General features: G+C 37.9%; 1 protein-coding gene across 1 annotated transcript; it reads left to right on the forward strand.

The window, feature by feature from the left end:
• The first annotated feature begins 287 nt into the window (after positions 1-287).
• LOC139963430 (stearoyl-CoA desaturase 5-like) lies at positions 288-4452 on the forward strand. Its single transcript, XM_071964184.1, has 5 exons — positions 288-326; positions 950-1151; positions 1665-1795; positions 2766-2971; positions 3342-4452. Exons 2-5 carry the CDS (start codon positions 950-952, stop codon positions 3787-3789), a joined length of 987 nt encoding a protein of 328 aa, XP_071820285.1. The 5' UTR covers positions 288-326; the 3' UTR covers positions 3790-4452.
• The last annotated feature ends 8645 nt before the right edge of the window (positions 4453-13097 follow it).

Raw genomic sequence — 13097 nt, forward strand, 5'->3', positions numbered from 1 at the left:
TAATCTAATAATTTTCGGAACGATGGAAAGAGCGCACTGACGTTTCTTAATCCAATTTCACAGATCAAATTCCTAATAAGCAAATATTTGAAACTGTGTTGGTTACCCTTGCTGAAAGTAACTTTCATGTATTGGGATTGAAATTCAGATGGTCATTACAAGCTACAGGCTTGAAATTGTAAAAGAAGGAAAATTAATTAACAATTCAATAATGCAAACAAAAAACAGACCTTGTATCTATCAGAAGTGTTTTATCGTTCACTTTATCAGGTTTGTATAAACAATGACAAGGAGTTGGTGTCGCTGTTGTAGTATACTGGCATGAGGTGAGACTTTCATGGTGTTTATCAAAGGGTAAATAAGGGTATATTATTCCACCCAGGCCCTATATATATATATATATATATATATATATATATATATATATATATATATATATATATATATATATATATATATATATATATATATATATATATATATATATATATATATATATATATATATATATATATATAGCGTTGAGCGATCATCAGACAACTCAACGCGTGAAACTCTGAGTTACAACTACTAGTGTTCCACTAGTCTCAACATATATTCCGCTCTGTCCCACGGACATAGAGCACTCTGCACCAAGATAGACAAGATAGATATATATATATATATATATATATATATATATCAATGAAAATCGTAATGAGTTGGAAAATCAAGAACGGTGAAAAAACTTCCAGCCTCCACCGGGATTCGAACCCGGGCCTCCCGCTTATATATTTATATATATGTATTATATGGGTGTATGTATGTATGCGTGCGTGCGTGAATGTATGTATATATTCGTGTATGTAAGTATATATGTAGGTATGTACGTACGTATTATGTCTAACTTTTGTACATATTTTGTGTCATAATGAACATTGACACCCGGCTTCACTTTTCTGTTTGACAGATGGCACCAAACACAGGATCATCTCAAGTTGCCAATGGACACGTTGAAAAGATCCAAGGCAAAGACAAAACTACAACGAGAACAGAAAATACGATAGAAATTGTTTGGTTTAACGTTATAGTCCATACGGTACTACACATTATGTGTATCTATGGCATTCTGTCCGTATCGTGGAATTGTCAGTGGTATACGCTCCTATTTGGTAAGTCAGACGTCAATAATCTGCCATTACAGTTGCCAATATTTTGTTATTTAATCCAAACATTTTGTCCCTGGTTGCGGCCGGCTTAAATAAATTGTCAATCAAGAAAAGTCATCATTTTCAAAAACATTTTCTGTATAGTTTATAATTTGTACCTTTCGATGCCATATGAACCAAACGTTTGTTTACGACTAAATAAAGCATAATATGTTTAGCTCAATCCTCCATGTGACGTAAATCATTCAGCTGTTTACAGATACATGCATGAAAGTTACCCAAGCTTGCTAAATGTATCTGTGTTTTCATTAATAATTTGTTATAAAACATGTTACCAGAATACATGGTTTACAGCTAGTTATGTTGCAAACACAGCCAAAAATTTTCTAACATATGTCATCATCTTAAAGCTCGTGACTTATATCAGACAAAATATTAAAATTAATATTAATATTAAAATTAAGTTATGATCGTACGAGTAATTTATCCTTAATTGGTTTCCTTTTTTTTTTACAGCTTTCGCATTAGGTTGGCTTTCCAATCTCGGTATCACAGCTGGAGCTCATCGTCTGTGGAGTCATAAGTCTTATTCGGCCAAGTTACCACTCAGAATATTTCTAGCTATGATTTCTTGCCTGTCCTGTCAGGTACAACACAACGATAGTATTATCAAGCTATATACTTAACCATAAAGTAAAAGGGACATTTGTAATAACAATATCGACGACGATGATGACACGAACGTAGGCGTTGACTACGACGATGATAATGATGACGACGATGTCGATGATGACGACGACGACGATGATGATGACATTGACGATGACGATCACGACGATAGCGACGATGTCGATGACAACGACGATGACGTTGACGATGATAACGATATCGACGATGTTGATGATGATGACGACGACCGCAATGATGACGTTGACGATGACGACCTGACGACGATAGCGACGATGATTGAGATGACGACGATGACGAAGAAGACGATGACGAAGATGACGTTGACGATCACGACGTTGTCGATGATGACGACGACGACGACGATGACGTTGACGATGACAATGACGATGACAATGGCGATAGCGACGATGATTGAGATGACGACGATGATTCAGATGACGATGACGATGATTTAAATGACGATGACGACGACGATGATTATGACAAAATACGGTGACGGTGACGACAATGAAGATGATGTGATAGCTTATGATAGCTATGTTAACTTATGTGACTTTTTGTGGCGGCTTGCTTTAAGCAAAGCCGATCACACAACGTTGTGATATATCCAGGGTGTCCCATTACCAACTTTGAAAGGGGGTTTTTACTTTGTAATGATTTGAATGTCATATATGACCACAAAGAGACATTTTTCAAACTGGTAAATTGGTTTAAAATATAGGTTAATATAGAACTACTTCCCATTAAGATTGATTTCATCCATAAAAAGTTAGCACAACTCGTGGATGGAGCATTAAACCAACCCTATAGTGACAAAAGAATACTCAAAAGATAATTGTAGTTTTTTACTTTATCAATAGTTGTGCTGGAAGAAAACCCGAGTGAAAATATCACATATCATACCCTCGCTTTACCTTGCCTCCACAGAACTCCATCTACATCTGGTGTCGGGATCATCGCGTCCACCATAAGTTTACAGAGACTGACGGCGACCCACATAATGCTAAGAGGGGTTTTTTTTTCTCTCACGTGGGTTGGCTGTTGGTAAAGAAACATTCGGACGTTATCAATAACGGAGCCAAGCTTGACTTCAGTGATTTAATGAATGACCCAGTTGTCTACTATCAACATAAGTAAGTAGATGATCACTAGATTTCTTTGAAATCAGCCAACTCATGCTAATACCAGTCTATACTGTCCTTAAATATTATGCTTCAAAGCATTCGTTCTGACAGTACAAACAGTTCGAAAACCTATTCATAGAAACATGATATTCATACTGCTCAAACTTTCACTACTAGTGCTTTGAAGTGGGACATGAAAGTGCAGAATAATTTTTCTTTCCTCGCAGTTGCGTTCTTTAAAATGTTTAACGATATGAATATTCATTAAGCACCGTATCGTTACAGCCTATGTTTAATTGTAAGAGTTTATGGCCGGAAACGCATTACGTCATAAAGTTTTGCTTTTATGGTATTCATTTTCTCTGTTTTTTCCCCTTAGATTCTATTACCCGCTCATTTTGATGATAAGCTTCGTCCTGCCGACAGTGGTTCCATATTTCTTATGGAACGAATCCCTGTGGAATGCTTACTTTGTTGCCGCGGTGATGCGATTGGTCTTAACTCTGAACATCGGGTGGTGTGTCAACAGCGTCGCTCATATGTGGGGTAACCATCCGTATGACGAAACTATCGAACCAGCCGAAAACATCGCGGTTTCCTTCTTCGCTCTCGGAGAAGGATGGCACAATTATCATCACGCCTTCCCATTCGACTACCGTGCATCTGAACTTCCCTGGAAATTAAATCCGACGACACAATTTATCGATCTCATGCATCTGATTGGTCAAGCCTACGGTTTGAAATATATGAGCAAAGAAGCGATTCGCTCACGAGCCACGAAATATGGAGACGGTTCCATTTATCCAAGGGGTGACAAAACAAACTGAACATTGTCATTATCGGTTTACATGTAGGATATTATTTACATATAAATATAAGCATGATGATGATGTCCTGGATTGGAATATATGAATAAGCAAGGAACATGGTTCAATCAAGGACCACTAGGTCCAGAAACGATTCCATTTATCCAAGGGAGGGCAAAAGGTACTAAAGTTTGTGAACTAATTAATTGGTTTGCATGTAGGAAATTGTCTACATACATATAAACATGATTTTGTCCTGGATTGGAATATATGAATAAGGAAGGAACTTGGTTCAGTCAAGGACCACTAGGTCCAGAAACGATTCCAATTATCCAAGGGAGGGCAAAAGTAACTGAACAACTGTTATATCAGGGTGTAACGTATAAATGAATATGTATATTTATATTTAATTACCTCGCCAGTTGGGACAATTTCTTAATGCTAATACCTCTCTAAACTGTACTCCAATATCATGCTCTCAAAGCACTGGTATTGTCAGTGCAAACAGTTCCTAACCTTGATCTGATAGAAACATGATATTCATACTGCTCGTACTGACAATACCAGTGCTCTGAAGCGGGACATAACACTACAGTATAGACAAAAAATTGTCCCAACTGGGTGAATAACCTAAGCGGTATATGCTTAATTTCGTAACTTTATATACAGATTTATTACATTCACACAAAGCTCTCGATCTTACCTGTCGTTGGATTCATTCTTTTGGTCTTGGTTTAATCGGAAATCTAGGACTACACCCTATATGCTCCTCCAACCCTTCCTTGTCCCTCGATCATACCTCGTCTCTCGCGCCCCTCCCGACCCCTCCCTTCGCCATTATAGCTGAGTCATATATATTTGCAGCATTAATATAATCCTCAAGTTGCCATAGTAACACTACCAATACTGATTACAAACATGGAACTCCTGTCCACGTCCATTCTTTTGATTAAATGAAATTCAATTGCATACGCGGAAGTCAAAATAAAGTTAAATATATAATTATTTTTTTTAGGCTCTTGTATTTTAACCCAAGTGCAAGGAAAATGACAATTATTCAGAAAGAATTGTTCAATAAGTGTGCGAGATCACTGGTGGGCATTATTGGCATCCGTTATTTTATAGTAGGCGTAACATTTTGGGAATTTCACATCAAGTCAATGACTTTTTATTCTTCTAAACTTCTGCCGTAGTGAGAACAGCAACTTTCACAGTAGCTTATATACAAGTTTGCGACCTTTGACTCTGACTGGTGTAGAGATAATGATGTCAATTTTCCGTACGTTTTGAATGTTAGGCTCAGGTGTAAACACAATGTAAATTGATAGCATTAGGTTCACAACTGGTCCCTTTGCCCGTTTAAAAAATTGAGCGATCGGATCTGGTTAGTCTGAAATTCGACCGGTATTTGTACGGTGTCTCTTTCGCACCATATTAAATTATAAATAGTTTCAGGTGTTACTGTTATATCGCAGGCGTCACGTGACCACATTTTTGTTGTAAGTCGAGTAACTCTGTTGCTAACACGGGATCAGTTTGCTCACATTTGCTGCAATATTTTAGTCTTTGTGACCTGGTGCCCTCCCTGGATGTGAGAGGGTTCTTAATACGGATATTTCACTAAATTCCCACGATCTAATGATTGATATGTTATTAAAATATTGGATCATTTAATTTTTATTTTTATAAGTTACCTCACATGTCTTCTTTTTATTTTATTTTATTTTATTTTATTTCATTCAAATCTATTTTCCATTTGCGAATCCAATTTTTTATCCGTTAATATCAGGCAGAGTCAAAAAAAAAAAAAATCCCAGACCGTGACAGAAAAATGGATGGAGTAGGAACTGGTAAATAAGAAAGCAAAGGACACCCCATCCCGCCCAATCCGCCCGCCCGCCCACCCACCATCCGCACTATATAGCTTAAGTGAACTATACCGACTGGTTAGCCTATAGTGGTTAGAGCATCCGCTTATCAGCCGGAAGGTTCGGGGTTAGACTCCGGGCCGAGTCATACCAAAGACTTTAAACATGGGACCTACTGCTATCTTGCTTGGTGCTCAGCATATAAGTATGGAGTGGGGGAATATGTGTGTCTGATCGGTAAATACGATTTAGCGCCCTTTGTGGCAGCTCATCGTGTATAGTCCACAGTAACTTGAGAACGGTTATGGAATGATAATAGACGGTTGGTTATAGCGAGGCACTGCGCCATGAGCATCTTCGGACGGATATCGTCGCAATACCAAGTGTACACATTATTATCATTATATAGAATAATAAGAGGGGATAAAAGACAGGAAACGTTAGAAATACTTTAGAAAACAAAAGAGCTTTGTAACAAGTTTTGTTTAAAGTTAGCAATGGAATGTACAGACTCGAGCCGGTTACTCAAAGGGGTTCCAGATCTAATAGGACATATGAAACAGAATTACAATGCTTAGAGGATTTCGAACGATCTACAGGAATGCTGCTGAGAGAGTTGCTGATATCTATAGTGTTGCTGTTGTTGTGCAAGGAATAACGATGAAAAAAAAGCACAACACGTGTGAAACACTTAGAGCCTAATTACAAAATTGGAAACTAAAGGCAGCAGTTCGTGTCATCAAATTGAGGGTGTGGAATTTAACGAAACAGGATCACTGTGAGCTCAGTTTGTGATGTATACGCACTGGATTATTTTGAAGAACACTGTGAAGTTTCTGCAGTCGCGAAGGATAGTTGTCGGCCCAGACAGACTTACAGAAAGTATAAGGTAGGATAATGGTATTATTTATATATGGAGAATTGTTCTCTTGTTTGGGGGGGGGGGGGGGGTTGGTGAAATGTCAGCCTGTTGAGATACCGACTCTTTTAGAATCTTTGCTGCACACATAATCAATGCTGTTAAGTTAAATTATTACAATTGCAAACACTAAGCAATATGGAATATTTATGTTATGGTTGTTGTAGATATTAAGTCACTTTGAAGCTTGATGGGATGGACATGTTGCGAGTATATGGAACATCTATTTTTGACATTTAGTGAAAGTTTGTCAGCCTCAAACCGCATTAAAACATGTATGTGAATCATTTTGAAATTTCACTTTAAAGCAGCATTTTGCGTTTGTCGCCGTTTTCCACTTTTTTGACAAGTCGATTGGCTGACTAGCATTAAGTGACGTCAGAGAAGTGTACGTCACATTGTGTTGCTGTTTTGTATTCTGTCAGAATTATATATGGATTTCACCTTCGTTAATTCATGGAGCCATGACATCCTTCAGCGTTAAGCTGTATTTATAAATAGCGCCCTTAATTATTATAGGCAACATCGTAAGCGCATGTATGTTGATCCAGGGAGTTGTTATGGAACAACTCTCTGGTTGATCCGACAACTTTATAACGTTCCAGTTTTTCTTTCTGAGAAGGTGTAGAGGAGTTGGGTGGAGGTAGGTTGGAGAAGGGGTCAGACCTTAGACAATATATAACAATGTTCTATCTGCTGTTATCTTACCTCAGCCTTAGCCAGAAGTGCAAGAATCCAAAGCCAGCAAATTAGATGTAATTAATTTCCTAATATGTAATTAAGAGTATAGTAGCCATTTACAAACAAGAAATGTTTGCAGTTATTTTAAAACTGCTTAACTTTGTTGCAATTGATCATAGTCAAGCTTAAAACATCTCATAGATTTTCAAATAGAGGTTAAAATGTAACGAATAGATTGAATATGTTTCATCAAAATTGAGACACTATGCATTTTGTTCACATTAGCAGGTCTTTTTAGTTTTATGTCAGTAGAAATGATGGAGCTTCTCGACCCCATCCTCAAGTCATATCCCCGGCCACTCCAGCCCACTCATCCCACTCAGCCCACTCAGCCCACTGGTCCACTAAGCGCACTCACCCTATCAATAGTTCGACAGCTGAATTGCTCTTGAATTTATACCTCACTGCAGGGAACTAACATCCAATATATTTATATTCAGAAAGAATATTGAAACAGTGTTCGCATTTACTAAAAGGTATATAAGCATCCGTTGGTTTTTAATTCGCATAACAATTTTGGGAATTTCATCTTCAATAAGAAACGTAATTCTTCTAAAACTTTTGTCAAAGTTAGTACAATATAACAATGGTTTGGATACAATTTTGCGACCTCTGACACTGACTGGTGAAGAAATGAGGATGTCAATTTCACATATATTTTGCATGTTAGGCTTAATTCCAACTCCAATGTAAATTTATAACATTAGGTTCACAAGCAGTCCCTTCGGCAAAGTGAGGTAGGTAACTTCGAATGACTTTGGTAGGCTCATGAAGGATCAAACACCCTAATAACCATATATCACAGGAAAGTTTATGCAACATAGATTTTATTTATTGTATAGAATTGGTCATGGTTGCCACGGTAACGGTACCCACGGCTGTGATTGGTTAATCTATTCATTGCAACTCTCCCGTTAAGGGAAATCACAGGACATTGACATATTTTACAGGAGTTCGTTTCCCGAAGACTTAAAAAACAATGGGGGCACTTTGGTAACTGTTGCTATGGCAACGAGTTATGGTGGTTGCAATTACAAATGATGCTTAATAGATGAAAACGTAATCATATCAACAAAATCTGTCATTGCTTGAAAGATAATATCATTAAGAAGAAGCATGCCAAATTTCGGGTTGATAGCTCTTATAGTTTTTGAGTTATAAGGATTTTAAGAAATACATTATGCAAAATAGCTTATTTCCATAAAAACAAAGGAAAACAAGAACACATTTTAAGAACCGAATCTTCAATGGAGAAACTTCAAATGTAGAGATACTGACAAACATTTTAATCATTTTTTGCAAGATTATTCTGCAACCAACTGCTCAAGAACTTCTCTAAGTAAATAAAGAGTTTCAAAACTTCTTTGATTAATAATCACATTGTTAATAGGAGTTACAAATTAACAGAAAAACCTGACACACTAATTACAAGAAATGTCACACTGAAAAATCGTAATCACTTTGGGAGTATCAGTTACGTTCTCATGTAAAAGTATATACATTCTGTATAGAGGTATCAACTTGCAATCTGGTTTATTAGAACATTTTGATACTACAAAAAACCCCAAATAATTGTTAATTAGGCTTTATTAGGCTTCCGTGGGTGGAGGTGTACGGTGTACCGGTGTTTGTACGGTGTCTCTAATGCATCATAATTTTATTTATAGTTTAAACCATGATTGAAAAACAGTATGATTGGTTAAATGTTTCTTGTGGTTACTGTTATTTCGCAGTCATCACGTGACCACATTCCTGTTGTAAGGATCACTATTGGTTACACAGGATTAGTTTGTCAATATTTACCAGCATGTTTCAGTTTTCGCGACCAGGTGTCTTCCCTGAATGGGTGAAGAAGGTTCTCAGAAAGGACATTTCACTAAACATGTAAGATGTAATTCAACCAGTGGCCATTTTAAGTTTATCCACTGGTGTATTTTAAGTTGTCTTCAGCCATTATTTTCTTGTTTTATCAAGTTTTGTCATGTTTGTTTCCATGCATCCAATTTGGTCTCCGATAATATCAAGCAATTAATGCCCATGTTCATGTCAAGCTCTCTTTTCATGAATGTGGACCACTTTGTTATTACTTAAAGGCGATTGGTCGACCTGCATAACGTGACGTCAGAGAAGTGTAAGAAACGTTGTGTTGTTGTTTTACGTTGTATTCTGTCAGAATTATGTATGGATTTTATCTTCGTTAATTCATGGGCTCATGGCATCATCCATCTGCGTTGATTCATAGATATATCATAATTTATCTATGGCGGTATCATAGCAGTATATAGGCTATATTGATAAATAGCGCCATCTTCATTTATGAGGGATATTGTCTGTTTATGTATGTTGATCCGACAACTGCAACGATCCGGTATTTCTTTCTGAGGAGGATGAGGACGTAGGGTCGGACCCTGAACAATACATAAGATGTTTTATGCAACCGTGGTAAAAAGAAAAACGTTATTTTTAGGGAGTATTTTCACAACATATTTATATATATATATATATATATATATATATATATACCAACACACTCAGCTCAATTTAAGCTATAGCCTAGTTGTACAAAAATAGAAGCCACCATCCCTATACACGTATAGGCCAAGGCTATAAATTGAAAAGAAATATAGAAATGGCTGAGAGCAACTCAAAAGAGTTAAAATAACTGAGTGGGTAAAGGTTAAATGCCCACTGTTATGATTCCATCTTAGGAGTTTTGTGAAATATCCTTTTAAAGAACCTTCTTCACTAATTTAGGGAACTTAGGCACGTCATCGCCAAGACTAAAAAACATCATATGATGCTTTTAGGACATTTATCCTCCGTCGGCCATCCGTATTTGTTTAGTATACCTCTCCGACACATTTAGTCTACATTGCCAACTCACTTACGACTTGCAAAGTTTGGCTATTTGCTGTAAATCTTCATTCCATGCAATTTAGCTAGAACCAATGAGTCTTCAGTTCAGCTGCATTATGGAAAGGGTATTGATGGAAGTGCGGGGGTGTGGGAAAACGGAAAGCTGGTCTTGTAATAATTCGTAAACTAGGCTCCCACTATGGACGTGCCCGAACCTATAAATTCAGTTATGGATATTTCGTAAAGATTAGCAAGTTAAAAATAGTCCACTTAAATATATTAAATCTGGCCTCGTATCAACAGTCCTCATCCCCCCCAAAAAAGGATATTATCGTAAACGATGGTGTGTATCTACGGTTGATAGGTACAGATTTAGGGATGAAGGCGGATCAAAAGTGTGTGTGGGGGGGGGGGGGGGGTGAAGTGGAGCATAGTTCCCTACCAATAACATAGCATCCCTTTGCACAGATGAAGGTGAAGAAGAACCATAAGGTGAACAGGACCTTAATTTCCTGTTAGATTCAAACAAAAAATCAATTACTGTTTCGATGGAAAGTGAAATATAAAATATAGTTTATGATTATCATATATTAACTTTTTATTCAGAAGCCACATTTGTATATGTGTATATATCTGTGCGTGCTGACATAATGGCCAATATTAAATTATCGATTTATATTCCGACGTCGGCATAGCCAGAAGAGATAAGCACGATTCCGCTGTATCCTAAAGACCCATTGTTGCCCAATGCACCCCACAGTATACCCAATCTTACCCCCCCCCCCCCTAGTTACACCCACCCGAGACCTCCCCTCCGGAATTGGTGATATAAAAATAGACACAGAGCATTCTGTATTTCTTAACGAAAATAAATATGGGATGGTTCAACTACTTTCTTCCAATTCTAATTCTAGTCATATTTGTTCCCGCACTAACCCAGGACCATCCCCTCCAACCCCACTTATCCCCTCTCCCATCAGATCAACAGGTTTTTCACCACTTTTATCCCTATCTAAGATTTCACTTATATAATTCCTCTCATTTTTCTGTCTTTTTTTCAATTATAGAACAATCCGTTTACATTTACCAGAGATTTGTCTCAGAACCCGTTGCGTTACCATGTTTTTATAACTTCGATCACCCCCCCCCACCCTCTCCCCTCCCTTGTCGATTACAGTATTGGATTAATGACCTTCAAAATTACCTTTCTTACAAACTTGTGCAATATATGGATATTTACTTCAACACTCATATAAAAAAAAAATTATATCCAGAGAGGCAATTATTAGGCAATCATTAACGGATATTCTAGGCATCCGTCATTTTCAACATTCTCGTAAATTTTGGTGAATTTCAGTTTCACTATAAGAGCAATAACTCTGTTCAAAATTATATGGCACAGAGGGTGTACATTTTAACAATGAATAAAGGCCAAAACTGTGAGATTTGATTCTTTCCCTTGACCAAATAAGGATGTCAATTTGTAATATGTTTTTCATGTTAGGCTGATCTTCGTTGGTAATGCAAATTGATAACATTAGGGTCATATCTAGCCCTTTTGCCGCTTACATTGCGCGATATTGTCGCCTAAATTCGACCGGTTTTTCTACGGTGTCTCTAAGGCATCGTCATACAATGTACAAATATTTTCACGAACACAATCGATCAACGAACGTATGATTCTGATAACTACCTACCGTATAGTTAGTTGTTGTATGCGATGGAAGTGGGAGGGAGTGTGTGAGGGGGAGGGGGGTGGGGGTTGAGATGGAAATTGCATGGGCTGATAGAACCATTATTCCCGCTAACTCGTATTAATCGCCTACCACTTCCCATACAATTTGTAGGTAATTTATCATGTAAAACTTTTGGAATTACTATAGATGTATACGTATTGCTATGTCTTTGACGTCAAGTAAAACAGTATTGTGTACTCGAGGCCTGTCTCGACCCTTCATCTCGCGATCGTTCGCTGATTGGCCCAGTCTCAGTGGTCTCGAGAATACAATTGATTAGGGCGTGGTCTTCGTCTCGGTCTCGCGTGCTAGGCCAGCAGGTCAAACTTTTGCATGTATATATATGCCCAATATTGTGTGCAAGAAGGTTAATGTTTTATTTTGACTGAGGTCATGTAGATAAACAGAGATGAACTGTGAAAACCTTGTTGTTTTAATCTTGAAAAATTATACTTGGAACAATTTGAAGTGGATGATGCTCTATATTGAACATATGAAAAAATTTGTTGTTTGTGAGAGGTCAAAGTTCGGTAAAATGGAAATCCTTCCAGGATGTCTCAAGAGGGGACATTTTGATGTGCTAAATCTTTATCGAACGGCGCGGGCGGATGAAGGAACCCGCGGAGGGCTGAGGCCGTTGGAAAGGACTCCCATACATGTAGGGGAGGGGTGTCCCCCCCCCCCCGAAAAGCCTATTCGTTAAATGCTGCATTCTGGGACTATAAATTAGGTCTATATTTAGCTCTAAAAGCAAGGTTGTACAAATAAATACATTCGATTTTCGGTTTGACAGAATGTCTATGCATCCTTATCATCAGTGGTTAGTCTTCCCCGACTGAATGTAAAACTTCTTTCTCGCCTACCGTGTCTATGGAGTGAACTGGTAACCTTTTAACACGGTGCGCCCTCTATGCCCGTACCACACGGGACAATGATCCCCACCCCCTTTCTCATTCTACCACCCAAACGTGTTTGAACGTTCGTTCCGACTGAAGCATTGTCGGCCTCCTACTGACGATGAAGGGTGTGGGGGGGGGGAGCATGGAAGGTGGGGGAAATAACCCTTCCTCTCCTTATAGAGGAAACGAGCTCCCAGAGAAGTCTTCGAGGAATGACCAGCTTGATATAGTTCTAACTAGTTTTTTTTACCTTCTGGTTGATTGGGTCGTTTCAATAATGATGAATTTTCCGATATAGCCTGATGCTTTG

This window comes from Apostichopus japonicus, chromosome 22 (assembly GCF_037975245.1).
Source record: "Apostichopus japonicus isolate 1M-3 chromosome 22, ASM3797524v1, whole genome shotgun sequence".
Taxonomy (NCBI): domain Eukaryota; kingdom Metazoa; phylum Echinodermata; class Holothuroidea; order Aspidochirotida; family Stichopodidae; genus Apostichopus; species Apostichopus japonicus.

Excerpts from the sequence above, each read along its gene's own strand:
- LOC139963430 (XM_071964184.1), top strand. The coding sequence starts at position 950 with ATGGCACCAAACACAGGATCATCTCAAGTTGCCAATGGACACGTTGAA. Across the intron at positions 1,796-2,765 it reads TTTCTTGCCTGTCCTGTCAG|AACTCCATCTACATCTGGTG; the intron begins GTACAACACAAC and ends TTGCCTCCACAG. Across the intron at positions 2,972-3,341 it reads GTTGTCTACTATCAACATAA|ATTCTATTACCCGCTCATTT; the intron begins GTAAGTAGATGA and ends TTTTCCCCTTAG.